Source organism: Falco rusticolus, chromosome 5 (assembly GCF_015220075.1).
Source record: "Falco rusticolus isolate bFalRus1 chromosome 5, bFalRus1.pri, whole genome shotgun sequence".
Classification (NCBI taxonomy): domain Eukaryota; kingdom Metazoa; phylum Chordata; class Aves; order Falconiformes; family Falconidae; genus Falco; species Falco rusticolus.
Window position 1 is genome coordinate 24,415,531 of NC_051191.1, and position 22,977 is coordinate 24,438,507.

The 22,977-nt window shown below is 39.9% G+C and overlaps 1 protein-coding gene across 5 annotated transcripts in view; it reads left to right on the plus strand.

Moving 5' to 3' along the window:
* SEMA3D (semaphorin 3D) overlaps positions 1-22,977 on the plus strand; it is a 144,341-nt gene that overhangs the window by 97,803 nt on the left and 23,561 nt on the right. For all 5 annotated transcript variants that reach the window (XM_037389214.1, XM_037389215.1, XM_037389212.1 and 2 more), the window contains 3 exons: positions 8,664-8,778; positions 9,249-9,318; positions 10,645-10,789. In XM_037389214.1, the coding sequence (XP_037245111.1) occupies positions 8,664-8,778; positions 9,249-9,318; positions 10,645-10,789 (330 nt within the window). The remainder of the gene's footprint in view (positions 1-8,663; positions 8,779-9,248; positions 9,319-10,644; positions 10,790-22,977) is intronic.

Below are 22,977 nucleotides of genomic sequence, written 5' to 3' on the forward strand. Positions count from 1 at the left end.
AGGTGTAAGCATAGGAAGTTTTGTATATTTTTGTCCCTCATGGGTGTGTTTCAGCTATGTAATTGGTGGGGTTTTTGAGGGGAAAAATCATGATTTGCAGATGAAGCAAAAATATGTAAGTTATGCTTATATATAAAGAGGTGTGACTGAATTTTACTGAGCCTCAGGGAAAATGAAAAAGAAATTGCAGTGTCAAGATAGAGCTTTAAAAACTGGATTACGGAAATGCAGCTGCACAACCTCTGAAGCAAACTCTGGAAATCATCCTGGTTTCCAGATACTCATTGCAGAAGACACTGTCAGTGACCAACTGGTTTGGAAGTGGCAAGCCTTCAGAGTTAGTTCGAGCTGAGTTCCTGTGCCTAATCCAAAGTCCTGACTTCAGAGTGCTTTGAATCAGATGTTCAAATATCTATAAGAGTAGCAAATAATGACTTTATGATTTTGAAAATTTTCTGATGTGGTAAAATTACCTTCCTGCATTTTGTTTCTACCAGTACATTTAATATGAAAATGTGCCACGGTTTACAGTTCAGGCTTTGCTGCTGTTGGTTGAGTACATAGTTGTAAATGTAGACATTTCAGGATGTGAATTTCTAAAGGACTCCTTCAGATGTTGACCTACCTTTGTGTTTTGGTCTCATGCTTTTCCAGCTCTCAACCTGTGGTTGTCAATACTGTGGGCACACTGCCCCACGCTAGTGACTTCAGGCACTTTTATGTACCCAAGCGAGGAAAGCAATTATCACTGATTCACTTCAGTCAGTAAAGGCAAATGACTGTTTTTTAGAGGAAGATTCCTTCCATCTTCAACTCAAATCACTCTTTGAAGGACATATTTTCCACTGATTATAAAGGGAGGTTTGCCCTGCTGGAGTCACTAGAACGTGAAATTCAAAGGATTCTTATTTAAGATGGGAAATGGTAAATTCAGACCTGTTTGTTCAGAAATAAACCATCCTATCCCAGTGCCATATCCCACACTGCTTCACTTTCACAATTGTCTCAATACTTTCAAACCATATAAATGCTGACTCCTTCGTGACATTAATTGCATGATCCACCTAGTCACTTGAATTGCCTGTAGTTTTGTGATCAAGATTGGTACATTTCATAACATGAAGGTTTTGTTCTTTTTTTTTTCTTCCTCCTGTCTTTTCATATCCTTTTAATATATTTATATCATATAATTTATATTAAATATATATGAAAGTTTAGGTGAGAGACAGGTAATGGCAAGTCACACACTGGAATAAACCATGAAAAAGTTATACCCAAAATTTAAGGTAGATTTCCCTGATAATTCCCTTACATATTTCATTAGTTCAGCCATCACCCTTTGCTGACTTCAAATTTCCATTGAAGTTGAACATCCTAAGATGGATACAGTAGACTACATCTGCTTTGTGGTAGGCTTTGAACAGTTTTGGGGAATGTTCTTAACACTAGCAAACCTGTTGGAGGTAATCTGAGCAGGATTGCTGAATGGCCTTGTGGTAAAACGGTGCTTAATTTTATTATTTCATTTGTTCCAAATCATGTTCAAACTTGCTGTTGTCATATCCCTGTCTTTACCTGAGCTTGTTAGTTTCTGGCTTTTGGTGGGTTTTTTTTGCAAGGTATGCTTACTAACAGTCCAGGATTTTTCTTTGTTGTGTTATCATATTTTCCAATTCGGATCCCATCCAAAGATAATTCAATAGAAACCTCTGGGTCTGATGTTTAAATACTTTCCGAAGTAAAAATCAACATTTTCATTAGTGAACCAAACAGTTACGTGCGTTTAATATGAGTACATTGCCATTCTGAATGAAATAACAACAAAACTGCTTAAGGAGCAGGAACTCAAAGCTAAGACACTGTTTCTCTCACTTAAAGTTCAGACCAGGGCTTTTCCACAGTGGATGTGGTCTGCAGTCCTGTAGTTTTTGCTACAGTCACAATAAAGACCCTTTTTCCCATTGTCTTCATGCCTAGAAATCTGTGAATGCCCAGAGCAGCAGCTGTACCCATAGGTCTCATGTCAGCTTTCAAACAACACTGGGTCATCTTGCCATATATTCAGCTACTTGAGCTTCATTCTGGTTTCATGCCAAAAGCTTCCCTGGTTTGGTCCTGCTGGGCACTTGCTCATTTCGGCTGAGGAAGCCAAAAGCAGGCTGGACACTAGCTGCAGCACTGCTGCATGCTGATGACTATAGATATGTGTGCCCGTCTTGCTGAATCTTGCTGGCTAGATAGGCATGGACACAGCCTGAGACAAATGTTTAGCTTTTCTGTTGATTTTGGTTTTGGCATCTATATTTGGCCATGGTTATGCAATCAGCTTTAGACGTGCACAGAGCTTGATGAATGATATGATCTACAGCCCATAATCTTAATCTGTAGGAGAGACCATGTCATGCCTTTTGCAACAAGCAGTGTGGTTTACGCTAAGGGAATGAAGCCAGCCGGTACAGAGCAGTGACAGGTGGTGAGATCAGTAAATATACCACACCAACAATGAGGACCCTTTAGTCGTAGTGCCTGACACAATGGCACTGTCTCAGGATGGGGAAAATAAGCAGGGAGCCAGGACAAGCTGTGCATTCGGTTCTGGACTGTGACGGACGATGATTTGAGAAAGGTGTTCAGAAATGGCAAGTCCCAGGGACCAAAGAGTAGTCCAGGGTTTTGCATGTCTGTACTCCAGACCATGAGTTTTCTGTCTCAAGTTGTGATGGTATTGGGGTCTCAAGAAAGATGTGAAAAATGATTGGAGAAGGATTCTCTGAAAATAGGAGAAAGCTTGATGTTCAAGCCACACAAATCTAGAGGAACTTCTGATTATCCTTTTGGAGGAGGCAAAGAGCACGTAGACTGCACCCTGATGGTCTGAGGAGAGCTGTAGAGATACCAGGCTGATGCATCACTGTGGCAATCAAGGAGGGCTGAGTTTATTCCAAGCTTTCTTGTTGAGGTGATGTGCAACCGCACAGTTCCTATCAGGGGTCTGTGGGTGTTTGCACCTTTAGCTCTGCTGTCTAATTAGGTGCAAAAGCCACCCCAGTGGTAGACACCTTGCAAGGCACAGTCTGCAGGCTGAAGAATTGCACTGTTCTGCCAGGCTAGACTTGATAAGGGACATCGCTGTGGGTAAGCATGTAGTATATGATGCTGTTCCTCTCAATAACTCATCTTGGTTCAGGCAGGTGAAGTTTTACATGTTGGCGATAACTGCAGTGCCCAGAGAGGTCGGTGCTATCTTATATGAAGAAATATTCAATCCTATAATGAGAAGCTTTCCCCATGAAAGATTCTGTAGCCTCATAGAAACAGCAGAATTACTACACAGAGTCATCACTCTTGTTATCAGATGGGGACAGCAGACACAGGGTGAACTGACTTTCCCAAGTTTACTCTGAGTAGTCATAGTAGAGCAGTCAAACATCTAAAATCATATGTGCCTCCTTTCTTTTGTTTATATTGCAAATGTATTTTTATTCTTTCTCAAGTCACACTTCATGTGTTGCTTGATGGTTTTGGCTCTGACCCACAGCTTGCCAAAATCATGGGAGGAATCTTTCATCTCACATCAATATGATTTCGACAAGAAATTTTGAACCTGAGTTCCTGAAGGAGGAAATCTTACTTTCCCCTGTTAGGTCAATACCTAACAGAGTTCAGTAGAGCCAGAAAATGCAAAGTAAAATGAAACAAATAAAAAAGAACTATGAATTTGAAGGCAGAAGTACAGAGAATATTGTTGGCTGTTTCTCCATTTATAAAGTCTGCTAGAAGGGTGGGTTTTTTCCATAATGTAAGTCTTTGCTGCAGGAGATGCCATTTGTTTCTGATGGCTTTGTACTAGCTAAGCTTCACACAAGAGAAGGGCTCCAGGGTCTTTTGCAGTTTCAGCACTTTTTCCCTCTGTTCTCTAGCATTTCCTATTATTCAGGCCAGGAATTCCCTTTGGATGGTCTTTTTGCACATCTTGCCACTGGCTGTAATTAATAACCTGCTTCTAGAAATTCCACTCATTGTCTCTTCTCTTTTTTTTTCTTTCTTTTTTTTTTCCTTAAGAGGCTGTTCAGGATAATTACTGTCTTTAAAGTTTTATGAATCACAGTGCTTGACATCTTTGATGTTGGTTGATTTTCAGAAAAATCACACTTTTTGTCCTAATGTTCAATTTGTCACTGTTACTTACAAACAAATAAAAGATTTTAAACCCCAAAGATGCAGATGTTCTTTAGCTTTGTTGCCATCTGTTTTCCTGCCTGCTGGGTTCCAAGACAAACATTTGTGCATTTTCATGAAGCTACAGTTATATATAAAATGCAATAGAACAGATAATAGACAGAAAGTCTTTAATATAAGCTGATTTTTAAATCACTTGTTCATAAAGCAGTATTTTTTCTGATGGTTTTTGTTTCCATGATAAACTTATTTTTAACTAGAGTGATTGAAAAACTTGCTTTTTTGGTCAGTTATATGTAAATTTCAGATCAGAAAACTGAGATTTCTGTGGAAGTCTCCCAAGAAAGATTATGATATGACCTTCATTTACTTCACAAATTTTACATTGTAGCATTTGAACAGCGTTCTTCTTGGACTTCAGAATGCCATACACTTACCTTTGCTCATTGAAGTGGTACACCAGATATCTGAATTCTTAACTATTTCCACATTAAACATTTTCTGTGTTTAAATCTGTGTGATATTTAATGGTAACATTTCCTCAACAGGTGACAGATTGAACTGCCCACCTTCTAGCTGGCAATTACCTAAATCCCTAACTCAGGCAAACACAAGTAACCAAGATTTTACAGGCGCTTCTTTCTGTTAAAAAGAAGGTATTTCAGGCGGAAGCATTGGTATCTGTTACAGTTTGGGAGATTACGAAGCAGTAAGTGCTAACTAAAACCTTTATTTACATTCAAAAAGAAATGTGCAGTCCTGAGTGCCTTCATCTATGCTGTAATGAAGTTTATAGTAAACACTGTTAATCCAGTGTGCTTAGAAGTGATATTTTGGGAGATAAGATTTCAAATACTCATAGCTGCTCATCTGTTACAAGTAGATTAGCTGTATTTTTGGAATGAAAGGCTTGCTCACGCTACCTTCCCCTTCTCTCACTGCTTAGATTTATCTTGTCTTCTTGTCTCATCTCCCTGAAATATTTAGCGTTCTTTGTCTTCAGTAACAGTCTCTCCTGTCCAAAATCATTTCAGTACATCCAGCTTACCACACGCTTCCAGCAGGGTTGAGGCAAATCCTTGCTTGGTGTAAATCAGTCCACTAGTCTTGGGATTCTCCAGCTTTGTGTTGAATCCTTATTTCTGTTCACCTATGCATTGGCTAGCCTTTGCTTTGGTGATATTCTCTTTTCCATCTGTTTTTTCTATCCCACTGACTACCCACCCTGTACATCTTATTCTGTTAATGTCATGCTCTAAATCCAGCTCACAGCATCTGAGCACATCGGTGACTCATTGCAGACGTATTATTAAATAATCTTTTCCAGAGAAGAGACTGTCTTCCTTCTGTAGCAACTCAGCCCCAAAAAGATTTTGGCCCACTCATTTTTGGCCCCCCAACAATTATTGCCCAGCCAATAATTGTGAACAATGCTGGTCCATTCAAGGAGTCTGTGGCAGAGTAGGCATCTGTGATGCAAAGCTAATGAGTTTGTGCCAACATGGTCTGAAGGAGAGTAATCACATGCTTACCAGCACCTGAAGCCTCACGACGTGTCAAAGACTGACCTGATATGCACCAAAACATGGTGTTAGGAAGGAATAGGTGCATTTTCTTCCAAAAAATTGAGATTTCCAGAGCTTAATAAGATAACTACTACTTGAGAGTCCAGAAGTAAAGATCTGTCTCTGCTATGAACAGTTTTTGAACCTCCTCGGGCTGAGCTTAGCTAATTCTACCTGTAGATAAAATTACCACAGTCTTTGTAAATTCTTGCACTTTCTCAGTCAGTGCATCCTGGGTATGTATTAGGAAAGCAAAGACACTGTGTTATTCAGAGATGACATAAAGAATAGAGGAGTACTATATGGCTGCTAATAAGTAAAGAAATAAATAAATAAACAATCAATCAATCAAACAAACAAACAAACAAATAATAATAATAATAACACCACCCCAAAAAGAACAAGCAAAAACATCCTCCTAATAAAACGTACATTTTGTTTCATTCAGCCATGGCAACAGGAAGAAGCATGTTGGAGGATCCGGTGTGTATTGTATGTGCAACTGTCTAAATCAGTGAAAGGTCTTTCCAGTCTCCATTTCTGCACTGTAAATTTGTTGTGCTCTGGCTTCAGAAGGACTCTAGATGGTGGAGTGCTGGCTGGTCACTGATTCCCCTTCCTGCTTTACAAACTGTGCAGTGTTATTGGCAACTTTTGCCTATGTAAGGCACACCCAGTGAATGTCTGTTCTAATGTCTTTTAAATTCAAGTAACATGGTTAACATCATGTCCTGGCTTGAGGGTGAGGAAATATGGATACATCTTAAATCCAGTGGAATCTTATACTTAAAGCACATAGCACTTGCTAAGACTGCTTCTTTTGAGCACAGTATATGGTTCACACTGCTCTTTAGGAACTCAGTGGAACTCCTGATATATTTAAAAGAAGCATTTGTGAAAATCCCGTGTTGGATCATGACTTAAGGGTGGTAAAACACAAGTAGGTATTTTCCCACCTCTTGCAGAAGCTGAACGCCTGTGATGACAGGAGCACAAGCTAGACAAGGGTGATTTTTCCTTTCCAGTCCAATCACATCTTGCTTCCTCCCCACTTTCCGATCCCAGCCAGGCACATCTCTTGTGATGCTGCACTGCATCCACCAGAAATCAAAGTGGAAGCCCTGCAACATGAGAATTGCTTAGCAAATCTCAATTGCCAGGGGAAGGAAAAGCTTAATGCTTCTTGCCTTTTAAGATTCTTTGTTGCATCTTTGTAATTGTTTGATTTTAATTAAAGCGCAAAGTTTATCTGCTGTGCCTTTGAACGGAACACACACACGCAAAGCTTCTTTTTCCTATTGGCTTTGGGCTGCTACTTTTGACACCTTTATAATAAATCTGTTGGCTAGATGCAAAGCTTCAGGCTTGGCAGGATCTCAGGAAACTGAGAGAATAGGTAGCAATTCTTGTAAGAGCAAGAGTTCCAAAGGCGATAGATTAACAGGAATCGTTTCCAACTGAGCTAACCTATTTAAAAGTAGCAAGTACTTGAAAAGGGAAAACAGTTAAGAATGCATTACCAGAGAAGTGTTACTCCTTCTGAAATGAATTTCAGGACTTAAAACCATCTTTCTGAATGCCTATACTATTTATGATACAACCCTGAAGGGCCAAATACAATCTATGGAAACAGCACATAATTTCCACCACCCAGTGTTTCCTACTGGCTCGTTCTATACCTTCAAAGTTGCAAAGCCGGTTAACAAAAAAGGGATCTCTCCTAAGGAGGCAATGAATATTTATGATCAAATTTGTGGTGCTTAAACTTACAGTACAGATCCCCTAAGCTTCTGTTTATAAATGAAAAGAAATAGGCACCTTTATGGGCTAATTCAGAACCTATAGAATTCAGAACCTGGGAGACTACTGTTGGTGCTAATATTTCTCATAAGTGTTTGAATTCTTGGTTCCTGCTGGGATATCGTTGCCCTTACAGTTTTCAGTATGCAAATAATTTGGATCGAAATAGCATTGCAGAACCTAAACAGATCTGTTATTTGGGACCAAAGGAGACAGATAAATGTTATACATTAGCTTTTTCATGTACTCAATGGAAGGAGGTAAGCTAAGCAAACTCCTAGTTCTGGCTTCTTAAAATTGAAAACTTTCTTCTAAGATCTACTTCCCCCACAACCCTCTACTGATCCAAGTCAGTAGAAGGACACCTACCTTTCATAAGGATAATTCAAATTTCAAGTGACCTTTTAGAGATTATTTCTTTCTTCAGTCACTAAAGGAAATCTAGGCAAGTATGCTTGTATCTTGGAAGCCATAGTAAAAAAAAATGAAAAAAAAATAAAAAAAAAGAAATTCCTTTTGTGGAGGATAGACTGATATTTCCATAAAAATGATTATTAAAATGATTATTAAAATAATATGACTGGTTTTCCCTGGAACACATGTAGCTCTGCTCCGTACACAAAGCAAGCAGTGCAGTATTTACATTGCAAGATCTGCTTATGAGTGTAGTTTTTCTTTTTTGAGAAATCTATCCATAATGTTCTCTATTATTACTGGGTTTGTAAAGAATTCTTGAAGAACAACTGATGGCAAAAAATAGCATGACAGGGAACAAGAAATCACATTATAGAGACATATGTTTTCACAGCATTCCAGCTGTAGACCTGGTGGGAGAACTTTGCAAACCAATTTGGGTATAATTAGGAAATTTGAGTTGCTCAGTCCCTGAGCTGAGAAGTGACTACTGGAGCTACTTATAAAAAGGATGTCCTACTCTATTTTTGAAAAAAACTCAAAACCAAACCACAACCTGAAAAAAAGACTTTGTTGTTGTAGTAAGATCAGGCCGTGGAATCAGACTGAAGAAGCACGGCCAATACTGTGCTACCATCTACCATCATATGTTACAGCTCTTCTTATTTGTTTAATATTTATGTCTTTTAATTTTATTTTTATTAGAATGATATGGGAGGTCAAAGGAGCCTAATAAACAAGTGGACTACTTTTCTGAAAGCCAGGCTTGTGTGTTCAATACCTGGTCCTGAAGGAGCAGACACACATTTTGATGAGCTGCGTAAGTTGATTTATCTCTAATGGACTATTTTGACCTCCATATCGCTTGATTTTTTGGTTGTTTTGTGGGTTTTTTTGGTTGGTTGGGTTTTTTTTTTTTGGTTGTTGTTTGTAGAAGCACTGTCTTGTTCTGATTTTACTCTTCTTCCAGACAGTGCTAGTAATATCTCTGTCTTTTGTCAGAAGTCCTGATTATAACTGGAATTAGTCTAATCAGAAATATGGTGGGTTTACTTTTCACTCCAAAAGCTGGAAAGTGAAAATTTCATTCTGTATAAAGAATGGACTATATAAAAATGGAAAACTTCAGAATATCAGCACAAAATCACAGGGCAGAAATTAAATTTTAGACAAAAATAGAGTTTTTTTATATATTAACAAATATCCAAATTAGTAAATGCAGAAACATTCAGTGGATATTTAATTAAAAAAAAAGACAACAAAACCAAACAAACATTTTCTCCATTGCAGAAGATATATTTTTACTTTCTACAAGAGATGAGAGAAACCCACTTGTGTATGGAGTCTTCACTACAACAAGGTATGTATCAAGATCACGTGTGCCTCTGGAAACAAATGCTGAAGACCTTACTCAGGCCTTTTACTAAACCCTTCTATTACTAGATCCTGATTCCTGTGAGCAGTGAGAGACTGCTTGTCTAAAACTTGCAATATTGGGGCTGTAGTCAGTAAGGAGAATTATTTCAGAAATGGAAATAATAAATTATGTCCCTAAACATTTGTGTGCCTGACTTTTGAGAATGATTGTAAAAAGTAATGAATATTTAAACAGTCAAAAGCACACTAGTTTATTTCAGCCTTATGTAGTTGAATTACAAATTTGTCATGCTATTTTGAGCAACCGAGAGTTACTGTTTAAAACACATCACTGCCACGAAGCATTAATTCTGTAACCAACAACTTGACATCAGCTGTTTCTTAGAATCAAACCACACTATGCTCTAAAGTGATAATTCAGTGTTTTCATGGACAGGAGTTGATGGAAGAAAACCCCACCCTTATCTCAAGGGGATAGGTTAATTAATTAATGGATCTCTCAGCTGCCATACTGAGGTGCTCTATATAGAAATATCAGAAAGGAAATAAATAATGCTTTCGTTGTCTCCTGAACCTTTGAATTGAGTGTAGATAATGACCAGTCAGATGTTGAAGAATTGCCAAGGCACACCTTAACTCAGAAGCAGCCACCACGGTGGCTCCACAGAATACATAACCACACAAAATGTTCAAGATTGAATGAAATGTTGCACAATGAATGAAATGGTGTATGAAGTAACTAAAGTACATGCCACTCAACAACCTGGCATGGTGTTCTTTGGAAAACTGTACTGTCTGGGGTTTTCTTTAGAAAAATATGTAAAAAAAAAGAAAAAGAAAAAAGAAAAAAGAAAAAGACATAGAAAAAGAAATAAATGTTTATTTCTATCTCTTTTTATTGTCTGTTCAATGCAACTTGTAATTTTCAGGCACATCACCTGTAATATCACTAATATATGGACTTCCAGATGTGAAAACAATGTAAAGGAATGTCCTTCATTTGCAGAAGTTTCAAATCAAAATAACTAATGATAGCTGGAAACTGTCAGCCACTAGAAAAAAAAAGCAGTCTATCAAGTGGTCCCAAAGGCTAAATCCAGGTTTCAACCAAGCAAAGCTTTAAACTGTATTGACATTAAGTACCCACAGTTATTAGACCTGTAGATGTCTGTTATTTGCCACCACTTATATTAACTCTCAGGTGTAGGATTGATCCAAACCCCAATGGACTCTGGAATTAGTTAATTCACTGGATGAAGCATGCACTGACGAGGTGTTTACAGTATGCTCATCAATCCTTCTTTTTCAGCTCCGTCTTCAAGGGCTCTGCAGTTTGTGTGTACAGCATGGCAGATATCAGAGCGGTTTTCAATGGCCCTTACGCTCACAAAGAGAGCGTGGATCATCGGTGGGTACAATATGAAGGTCGCATCCCATATCCCAGACCTGGTACAGTAAGTGTCCTCTTAATTACATACTTCTATTTTTACTCCAGAGGAATCATACTTCACACCCCTCCCTGCATTGGTAATTTATATTTTCCACTCGGGTTATTTCAAATTATGCTCTGAACCCTTACGCTTCTGTTGACAGCTCAGACTTCTACCTATCCTGTAGGTATATAAATATACATTTTTCCATGTCTCTGAGATAACATTGTGTCCAGACTGTCTATTTCCTGGTTGTCTCTCATGTTGTGGTCTCCTACTGTACAGCTGAATTTCTGTCTGTTGGGATCACCTCTAAGGCACCAACACTTCAGGAAAAGCCAAAGGTATTTCTTTATGGAGTACTGAGTTATGACGAGGTATTTTATTTGTAGGCTTGTATTTCTTTTATCTTTGTGTCTGTTAAAATCCTGTTCCTTGAGATGTGGTCATTTATTCTATTCTGTGTGTTTGTACATCTGTTGTGTTTTGAAGTAAAATAAGGAGTTGCTGGAGATTTTATGGGATGAAGGATAAGCAATAGCAAGAAAAAAGAAGTTTAATACGTGGAAACATTTTGAAATCCCAATCTCTTAGACTTCTGATGTAACAATTGGGCCAAATGAAAGAGGAAAATTTCAGAAGAGCTGTATAAAGAATTCTTTCCCTACTTCTGTCTTGGCGTTCAATTTGGAAGAGCATGGACCTACATTATAACTGAGGAAGAAAATGGCATTTCCAAAAAATTCATCTACTTTTAAAAAGTCATTGCAACTTTGAACAACTCTTTGTATGTAAAATGTAAAAGAGCAATGATTTAACAGTAGGAGAGGTATTATCCAGGATAGCTTTATGTTGTCTTCGTCAGGTATTCAGTGAACTAGTACTAGGCAGCTGCATAAATCCAGCCAAGCACTGTGCTACTGAGGTTTGGCTGCTGCTGGTACCTTGCCTAGAAGCCACCTGGGTGTCTCCATGCTATTTCTCTAACATCAGCACTGGCGTAACCTTTGCTTCAAGCCATGTTATCTAGCTTATTTAGCTCTTCTTTTCACACATTTTCTTGCGTGTCTGTGTTTTCCTCACCATCCTTCCAAAGGACCCAATTGCATGGTCCAAGCTCATGCTGTCTGCTGCATTGGGTGGTCCCTGGCTTCAGTGGGTCAGGCCCCCAGCAATGAGTGCCTCCTCTCAACTGCAGGCGAGTCATGGAGGGCAGCTTTCTCTACAAAGACTAAGGCAGCTCCAGAGAGTGATTTGGCCTGCCTAGGATCTGCACTGTTAGAGCAAACACACTCCTAATTTAGACAATTTAGGCACTGCCGGCTTACGCATCTCTCTCTCACACAGAATATATAGTGCCCCCAGAAAAGAAGTTTACATTTTTATTTATTTATTTTTTGAGCATGTGCAACTCCATTACTGGTTAAGAAGTGCAGATGCATTTAGTTTTAAGTACAAAAATGGTGCCAGTGAGAACAATAGCTGGTCCCATGGCATCTAAAGAGATTAAAATAACTCTCTTGAAAACCTCAGAGTGCCCCATAAGGATGAACACTCTGCACAGATAGACGGGTCATAAGCTCATTGCATTTTTGAGTGTATTAGCCATCACATGGTTGAGCTGGGATTCGCAAGGAAGGAAACATGTCATGCTAAAGCATGTCAGTACTGATCTTTATCACTGATTTGAATACCCGTGCTTGCAAGTATTTTAAAAGTTGGAAAGTTTAAAGATAAACAGATATTTTCCATAAGCTGCCCCTTAACTCTCCAGCTACTTCCTCTAAGCACCTGATAACAGCTGTGAGAAAATGGTCTCATAAAAATCCTTAGGACCTCCGTACTCAGTGGATATCTGTAGGAGTTTGTCTGACCAAGGACTGAGAAGAGAAGTGGATATTATTGAAGAAAGCTCTCAGAAGAAAGATATCTGTATTATTTGCTATGTAGATAAGGTGAATGTACTGCTACATAGTTATTTGTCTTTTGTCTGAGTGAGCTGGACTGCAACGTACTTCAGGCTCAGTCATTTAATATACGGTATCCAAATAAGTAGCTTCATGCCATATTCTCATCTTATAATGGGCTATGCCAAACCTCTGGATATGAACAGGTTTAGACTGGGATCTGAAAAACCAATGCAGTGCTCAAAGGCAAGGAAAAGAAGCAGCATGCTACACCCCTGCAGAACTCTGCAGTGTGAATGCTGAAATACTCCTGAAGATTAAATTCATCATTTCTTGCCAGCTATGAGGTGGTTCAGGAATGCTCAGGACAAAACCAAAGAGGGGTAACGTATCCTTCTTTAAGTTCCTAAAACATGTTTTAGGTTTAAGATCTACCGAAGTGTCGCCTACAGTTAGTGTAGTGAGCACTGCCCTGATTTTATATTTCTTGTATTTTAAGTTACTGGTGGAGTCTAAAAATGGCTATACTAGCGAATGCATTTCCTTTGATGTTTGGCTTTGCGAGAGGCATCGACATCCTTTCAGCATTTATACAGAAGCAGGAGGCTGCTTACCCTAATTTAACTTTCTGCTCAGCCGCCTTTATCTCCTAAGTAAATAAAGCTGTTCGTTATAGAGGCTGTGACCACTTTGATATTGAAATTTTGACAAAATGCTTCCTGTGGCAATTTGTTTAGGAGATAAACTCCCAACATGACCATGATATCATGCCTTCGCAATGCCGAGCCCGTGCCTGCCCGGGGACCCACAGCTGCGGCGGGGTCTGCCTGCCCTCTGCCGTCCTTGGGAGACCCCTGAGCACATGTTGGGCATCTCCGGCACTCCATACCGCCGATGCTGCAAAACGTACAGCTCCTTTACTCTGATTTTCTCCCAATGGTATTAAAGAGCAAGTAGAAATAATGGGAATTAAACAGAGGCAAGGCTTCAAATCTATTTCAACTGGGAAGATGAAGAAGAGACAGAAAAAAACTGTAGCAGGCAGCCCCGACACAAAGAGTGATGTGAAAACTGAGGGAGCTTTGGCTCTATCTTCTTTAGCCATTTGAAAATTGGGTTTGTGTATCTGCAGTTGTCCCCAGATAATGAGTCCAGTTTTCTTCCAGTCTCTTAGGGTTTCACCCAGGAAACAACCCACTGATAAAGAAAACATCTAGGACTTTCTTTAAAATCTCTTCTGTATTCTGAAACAGAGTTTTCGTAACACCCTCCCAGCAATCACAGAGGCATTTTAACAAGATTTTCAGTGAATTAGGAGGAAAAAACCATTTCTACCTTGTTTATTTAGCTGTAACCATTGCGGTATCAGAGCAACTCATAGTACCTGTTTGGAAATTTTGATGGGATACACAGGAGTCATTCTCATTTCATTGATGGTGAGTAAATGTGATGAGCTCAGATTTTTTGAGGCATGCCAGTGTTTAAGGAGGCAGATTAACTCTTAGTCTCATCTATTGTAGAACACAGGCCTTTAACTACTATCCAAGGAAGCACCAAATGTTTTTGATAGCTCTAGATATTTTACTAACTGATTTGCTAAATGTTCAAAATCAGGCTTTGAACCAGCAAAGATTCCTGCAGTCTGAGTCACTTCTTAGCTACAAGAAGGAAGAGCCCAGCATGTTGCTTTTGTCCATGTGAAGAGTTTTATGTCTCATCTCTCTCCAATTCAGATCTGAATATGGCCCTGAGCTCCTGAATTCTCTGTGTATTTTTTTTTTCAAAAACAAGTTCCCTTACAAGCTGTCACTTTCTCCTGTGATCTTTTCCACCCTTTTCTCTATATATCACTTTTTCTCCCTTTCTTCAATGAATCCCCTTCTTTTATTTCTTCTGCTGATCTAATACACACAGTCTGTCAAGATGTGGTGTCCATCCCATTGGGACTTGGCTGAGCCACAGAGGAACACTGTCTTTCAAAAAGCCTCCCTTTGTCCTCCCATCTGGTTAGTTTTGCTGCTTTAATAAGTGTGTTCATAAAACACTGAGGGTTGCACAGGTTTCTCTTGTTATTTGTAGGCTTATCTTCCTCTTTCACCTGATATTTATGGGATAGGCTGCATTCTTTGTTTCTTCAATTCCTCTCTCCTTTGATCTCCCCACTGTAAATGAGGCTGCCTAATTAAGGGAAATGTTTCACTTTAAGGGTTTATTTTCCTAAGAAAGCCTCCCCCACCTCCTCTTACTTATCAACCTGTTTTCCCCAACATGAATCACCTTTCAATCACAGCAGCCTTTCAAAACGCTGCGAACCCAGTCACCTTTCTTGCTGGCAGAGGCCAGCAGAGAATTGCAAAGTCCACCTGCAAAGTCAAGTTCACTCCCCTAGCTAGTCTCAGCCCTGTTAGCCTCAGATTAATGCTCCCTTATGTCAGCCTTTTCTATCAAAACACAGGTGTGATAAATGGAAAAGCAATACAATGGGCTGAGGGCAAACACCAGAACAGGTTAGGGTAAATCTCGCACATCCATTAGGATTCAAACTCCATCTCAAATTAAAAAAAATATAAAAAAGAGGCTTCAGTTTATTGGTAGAGATTTTTTTTTGTTAGTTTTGTTCATGCTTTTTGTGGTGGGGGTGGAATGACGTCGATTCCATTTAAAATTTTTGCTGTTTGTTTGTCTTCTGCAGAACCTGACTCATTCCCCTCTCCCCTGTCCTCTTGCAGGCTTGCTCTGAGTAGCCACAAGGTTAGCACGAAAGTCTCCCTGCTGAGTGCTGGGTCCTTCTGGCACAACCCATCCATCCTGTAGAGAAGCACTAAGGCTTTTTGCAAGCATGTCCAAATTTGAAATGTGTTGTGCAGCTCTGATCAGACTACAGGGAAGAAGCTACACAGTATTTAGGCCACTCAGGAGCCCAAGTTTCATCTTCAGAATGGTTTATGGCTGAATCTCTAATGGCCCAGAAGTGTCTATGCCCTGACAGCCATCTCTCCGCTGTCATCTAAACCACAGAAGGTCATAAACCTAGAAGTACCCCAATTTTTAAAGTACTTCTGGGCATCTTGGAAGCTCATACTGGTCCTCAGTGTTAAATCTTAACCCCTCAGGACTCAGACTTCAGATTTCTTGATGAACTACTAGTAAAGTTCAATGTGCTGGGTGTGTGGGAGGTCTTCATTTAAGAGAAAAGTGACTAGTTGAAGGTAGTCCTTCTGTTTCTCTGCTGCTTGATGGATCAGTGATAAGGGACCTTATTTAGAGCTTGGAAGACTTTACATTACATTGTAAAGGAATGCTGATTACAAGGTCACATCTCCTTGCTAGAAAAATATTCATTCACTGAGAGACTGGGAGAAAAGAACTGTGTGGTTAATTCGTTCCCTCTGTGAGAAAGTCCGGTGTTCAAGTTCCTACTGCGCTTAACATAAAATAGAGAGCTTTTCAGAGAAAAAACAGATCTCCTTCCTTCCTGGTTAATATCTGAACAAAATTCTTACTACTTTTGGCTAAGATGAGAGGTAATATTTCATGAAAAGTGAAACACCTTCAACAGGAAGGAGCAAGGAGCTCCCAGGATGGCACTGGCCCACATGCCTGGAATGGAGGGACACCTCCCCTAGGAGGGAATCCCAGACTGAGACATCTCATTGCCCGATACGGGAGAGATTTAAGAAATACTTCACTCCTTAATGTTTCACGCTGGCTACTTCAGATGCTCCCAAGCGAGTGACTTGCTGGTGTGCTGCTTAATTCTCCTTGTGCCTAATTGCCTAAAAATTCCCAGCCTGGACATTCCAAATTTCCAAGCAGATGCCTACTGCACCCAATATTATCAAGTCCTGTTGTGTATCTAGCCTATGGGTGTTGGTGTCTCATTGTTAGGTAGATCTAAGGCTCAATGTGACAAGTTACTTTTAAACTGGGATTTTCAACACACTTGAAATAGAAACCCTTTTGGAGCTCACAGAGAACAGCATTTTATTTCAGAATTGTCAGTAGACAGCAGCACTGCTGAACTAGAGGTACACCATTAAATGCAAAGGGTATTTTTGTTACATACCTTATAGCTAGGTTCCCAAATAATTGTCACAATTTTAATAGGTGTCAGATCCAGCAGCTCTTACTGACTGCACTGGGTGATGTGAAGCACTGTGCATTTTGGCAATTTGGAGGTTTAGCTAGAAGCCTAACTTCTGGCACCAGCTTTTGAAAATCTTGGCCAGGGTTCCCACAAAACGTTAACACAGTCACACCGTATGTCTCAGTATTGTGTGAGATCTACACATCCAGCACTCTGCTAAGCTGCAAATTTAATAAGACAAATGAAAAAAAGAGACAAGCTTATGTCTGTGCAGTGTGGCTGAGTTAGGGTGTATTTGCTTTTATTTGAGAAAGATTAGCCTTAATTTACCACCTCCTGATTACATTTGGATACAAATAAAAGGTGAAGAAATAAAAGACATCTTTGTAGATCATCTGGGATTGGGGCGTAGTCGAGGGTGATTATTGTCAGACTGAGCTCACACAGAAGGCACTAGAAAAACTTCAGGAAACTATTGAATTAAGTCCTTAAAAGTTTTGTGCCACAGAGTTTATACAGTTGAATAGTGATGCCCTTAGTACTTCTAACTCTGTTTCTGTTAGGGTTTTTCTTCCTTTTTTTTATTTTTCTTTTTTTTTTTTTCTCTTTTCTGGTTACTTTTCATTTCCTAACTTGTATGTTTGTATCAAGTTATCATTCACAGCACTGGAGGACTAAGCAACCTCAGCCGAATAAATGAGAAGGTAAATAAGTTTCTTGCAGGATTCTTACTTAGCAGTACTAATTTTAGTAATTAAATGTGATTCATTTTTCTTGATGTCAGCTATCTAGAAGAGAAACATCAAATCTGAGCCAGCTGCTTAGACTTCTTGATCAGAAAGAAAGAGATAGGCACCTCCTCAGTAAGGTTCACACACAACCAAGATAAGAATCTAGGTCAGGTGAGATGAATCCCGCCCTGTTGTAAAAGCAGAAGATGCTGAGAAGGCAGAGTGATGGTGTTATAAGAACTTTTATGAAGCCAGATTCTCTTGCAGTCCACATGAAACAATCCTGCCAACTGACTTCTGTGACATTCAATATAAATGCAAATCTCTTACTGTCTCCGGTGGGAGATGTCACATATCTAGGACAGCATCTGGTGCTGAGGATGTGAATAAATGTGCTCTGTGAACTGGGCAGAGAACACCGATATCATTATCATGAGACCTGCAACAGGATGTGAACTCACATTTTCAGAGGTGAAAGGCTGCTTCGCTCACCCATTCAGCCACACAGCCTTTGCCATCCTACATCCTATTGATTGCTATGAAAGGAAGCACAAGCCCACAGGAATTGTTCTGCAGTGATGGGTGGCCGCAGCTTTAAACAGCTGCCTGAGAACTTTGCCAAAGGGTGGCCAAAATGGATTTTTCATTCTCCTGGTTCATCCATCATGCCACAGTGAGTGACGCTTCTGGAAATAGCTCCCTCAGCCAAGCATAACAGGGTCACACCTGCCCAGCTGTTCTTGGTGGTCATGCTGTCTTAGGATGGGATCCAAAGCCCACTGAAATAATTGGAAAAGGCCCTGTTGACTCAAGTGGATCTTTGAATCAGACCCTTAGTCCTTGTTTCTACTAAATTAGCTGTACAAGCTGGCATAGTTTTCCCTATATCATGCATAGCAGGGTTTGGGCCTTTGGGATTACTGCTATCAGCTTCATAGTTCCATATTGGTAGATATTTTATCCGAGTGTTTTTCAGTAAGTGATGTCATCGCTCTCATCTTCCTCTGTTGACGTTATTTCTGGCAAAAATCTAGGACATCTTTAAGACCCGTGAGGCTACTCCCGTTTTTCACATAGAAATGGGCTTCTGGGGTTGAGCTGTAAATAGGTGAGGGATCAGCAAATTTCCAGAAGATGTGGACTGTGACTTGGAGCAGTAAGTGAGAACATGAACCACAAAAAAATGCATATATAAGGGAAAACCAGCCTCTAGTACACAGTGAGGGGGAAGCGAAGAGGTGAATTTGTTTCTCATCTTATAGAGAAGAAATTGATGCAAAATTTTGATCTAAAGCCAGCTAGAGCCCATGTGTTTTATTGATTCCAACAAACTTTGGTTCAGCCCCTGCAAAGATAAACATGCTTTTGAAATCAGTAGGGTTTTTGAGGTCTGATTCTGGTATAAGTGGCAAAGGCTCAGACCTTGGTGGTTCTGAGGGTAAGCAGAAATTTTCATTCCTGAACTCCTGTTCATGTAGCAAGTGTGCACATTATTTGGTTTCTATGTACTTATCATTATGTTTATTTTTTAATTTACCCTGTATCATGGTTTGCTTTATTTCTTTATCTCAGAGTCTAAAATCTAATTATTTTTTTTTGTTACAGGCTTTCTATTGTCTTTTTTGCTATATAATATAAAAACATGTATTTCTTTGTGAGATTATTTAACTGATATTTTCTTCAAAAACCAAGCTGACTACAGCCCACCTCAAGGGTGTAACCTTGCAAACACTTTAATTTGTGAAAGCACAGCAGAAAACAGAATGTGGGAGATCACACCCAGCAAGACAGAGGGAGAATTTCTTCAGAAGTGCTAGCATAAAACCCCAAGGGATAACTCACTGCAATATATGTTTCTAGTCAAACTATTATTTTTCATTTAGGACTTTTCTTTTTGACTTGTATTAAAGCTGTATTTTTAAGGGATGGCCTTTGTGCAGTTGCCACAGGACAGCAGTACAAACCTATCTTTTTTTTTCTTTTTCTTGTTAGTTCTTTCACAGCTGTACATTAAATTGTATAGTGAAAGAAAATGACCAAATATGCAATGGAATATGTCTTAATTCAAATCAGCACAGGTCTAGTGTTCACAGAAATTTTCAAAATCTATTGGATAATTCAGGAGCCTAAGACCTATTTTCAATAAACAGTTTCAGAGTTTTTATGACGATGAGATGCACAGGCTTAAGTCTTATGGATTGAAATAATGCTAATCAAGTGGGCACTTGCACGTACTCTGTTAGGTCTCTAGACAGACATAAAAAGCAGTCCAAGGAAGGAATGAAATGGGTTGTAGACTCTTAAATCACTCAGGCTACAACTCTGTTAAATAAAACCATGGGTAAGGTCCAAGTGCGGACCCACAGTCACTGTACTTTTTAATCCTAGGATGGGCTTTGCCATTGTTTAGGCATGTGCAAATGGCACTCTCCCTGTGGCAGTGCTGTGACGATGTTTGGGGTCTAAGGTGGATCAGGAACTGCTCACGAGCTCATGACAGGCATTTCAGGTGTGGCCGTAGATGTGGATGTAGAATGTCAGCTGGTCTGTGCTTCACTGGCCTGTTTTGTTTCCGAATTTCAGGTAGTTCTAACACTTTTGAGAATATTATCCTCAGTCAGAAATTTTTGTTTAACTAGAAGCTATCGTCTTTGCATTTAGGGTATTTATACAGGTGTGTGTTCATGTAGAGCTGTGTATGACGGGAATAATTCTGCATGGTATTATCTCTATTTACTGCATGAAGAATTCATCCTTAGGCACGTGTCCACAATACCTTGTGTGCGCTGAGCAGAGGCTATGTTCCCTTTTTAGCAAGCACTGTCACGGGGGTGCTGCGTTCATCCCACAGCCCAGGAAGAGAGCAGGCAGTAGAAACCCAAGGGAGTAAAGAGTCCAGGCTGGTCCTGAGCCTGCTGGGATTTATTCGCTGCTAGTGGCTGATGTTGTGTAGCCGTGAGAAGGGGGTTTGCCAGCAAGGGAGGAGGGACATGCTCAACCCTTGGTGCTGTGTATGTCATTCCTAATGCAAATGTTTTAGATAATGCCAAACCTTACATAGTGGAACAGATCCTAACAGCAAGCCCTTAACTGGCACCATAGATTGAATACATAAAACTGAAGATTTGGGAATGTGAACTAAAGTCTCCTCTGTCAAAATTAGCCATGAAGGTGGACTGTAGAGCAACTTCACCACAAATCTTTTCTTCTGGCAGACTATGAAGGCATTATTTAATCGTGTTTCTTTCTTCATAGACTGTGTTATGGCTCCACCTGGCAGGAAAAACAGGGATTAGTCAGTTAAAAATAGTGTTAAAAAAGAAGCAATCAACAGTTTATATGTAAAAGGGTGTCACCAACAGGAATAATATTTCCAGTTCATCTTATTATACAGGATTTGTAGTGCCCCATCTAGATGCCTCCAGATTCAAAGGAGGAGCTTTCTCAGACTCAGGTTAGAGACTAGGTGTGAAACAACAGACAGAAAAGAGATACAAACAGCCATGGGAAGGAAAGCAGAGGTAGGTGAGCATGAGAGGTGGTGGGTCACCAGCATGACTGACCTTGCAAATACGTTCCTGGGCTCACGCCGAAAGGTGCAAAAGGGAATAACTTGAAGGAGGTTGAAGAGGTGGGATTGTGGGTGGTCTTCAAGCAAGACGTGTGAGAACCAGCTTTATGTAAGCTAAAGCAAGGGCTGAATTCATTAGTTATTATGGGTCTGACAGAGGTGGGAGCCAACACCTGCAATAAATGAGTGACAATGGGGAAGTGTCTGCGGGAGTGATGGCTGTAGCAGTTGTCTGGGGCAGAAGCAGATGAGAGTGTGCTGTTCAAAGCCAGAGAAAAGGATGCTGCAGCAGCTGAGCCAGGGGCCTGGGCAAGAGTTTTGGCCATGTGGATGCGTAAGGAAAGTCACTTCTGAGAAATAATGAACTACAGAGATCATCTGGCATCTGGAGAATCTGCCTTTTTTAGAGAAAAAAATAAACGGGAGGCGTAGGAGGTGCAGTTCACTGAAAAGTTATGGCCTCTGCTGGCCACATACAGGGAGAAGATCGATGGGGGTGTTTTGGTCTGGAAAAGTGAACGTGGTTAAAGCATTCACTGGGGGCCATCAGTTTAATATGGGGACATGCTGGTGGGTCATGCCTCCTTCTGGTTGAGTGCATCAAAAGGGCAGAAACTCAGCCTCGATAAGAGCAAGAAATACAAAAGGCAGAAAAACTGTGGTGTGTGAGAAGATTCTGCACTCTAAACGAGTTGCGCTTATGCCATGGTAGCCACCGGAGGGCACCCCAGCCTCGCTGTTGGAAGCCCCTCACACGGTGCCTGCGCCAGCGACTCCTGCGGGACCTGCGCCTGGAGAGGAGCGCTCGCCGGCTTTGGCAGCTCTCCTTCACCCCAGGCTGGATTTCCTTGTCTACTTAAATTATCCAACGTGATAAGGAGCCCATCAGTGGGGCAGGGAGTGGGGCGGTGAACTTCGTTGCAGGTGTACTGAGCCCATCATGAGAATTTCTCTGGTTTTAATGCAACCAAGTAATTAGTTTTTAAAGCAAGTAATGGTGATCAAGTGCTGCTTTGGGATGAGAAAAACCACTGATTTCTTACTGGCTTCACAAGTGTTGTCACAGAAAATTTGATTACTTGAATATGGGCTGAATTTGTGACTTATTCATAAGGCCAAATTTGCAAAGTGGCTTACACTGGTGACATCTGTTATGGTATTATATACAAGTGGCTTCTAAATATCTAAAGAAAAATTAGATACTTTCCTATATTGTCAGATTGTTTATGGCTAAATTTTGCTGACTTCAATATATGATTAAAAAGAAAAGTTTAAAGAGGAGCACAGTACTGAATATACTGCCTGAATGTTGTTGTTGTAATAATAATGCTAATGATAACAACAACAACAACAATAATGTATTTTCATTATTGATGATAGCAGTATGAATGTTAAGGCTTGTCTCATACTTTCTTCAGGAACGCTACTAGACAAAGAAACATAAAAGATCTTGGTTATGGCCTTAAAGACCATTTGGTGATAAAACAAACAAAAAAAAAGAATTGTAGCCTTTAGTAAATTCTGTTTACAGATATGTTAATGCAATAAATATGAATTAATTCACATTTTATCCAATGTCAGACAGACAACTTCTTTTTTCTGCTGCTGTCTTCTTCCCTGAGTGTCTTAGAGAAGCTAAGGAAGTTCATCTCCCCTCTAAGTTTTAATTTAGGTTATCAAAATGTCTAAGAAAGAAGAAAAGCCTGTAAGAATTTTTCCTGAAAGCTTGCATATATAGGTAGTTGCAGATGTGGAACAAACAGGAACGGAGCAGTTATAATTATGAGTGCTAGTACAAATGATTGAGATGAAAAAAATTAACAAGTTTTGGGTGGTTTTAAAAGATGAAAGAGAATAGGTGGGAACAGGATAAAGGAAGATGAAGGGGAAGAGCTTTTGAAGAGAGGTAAAAATGA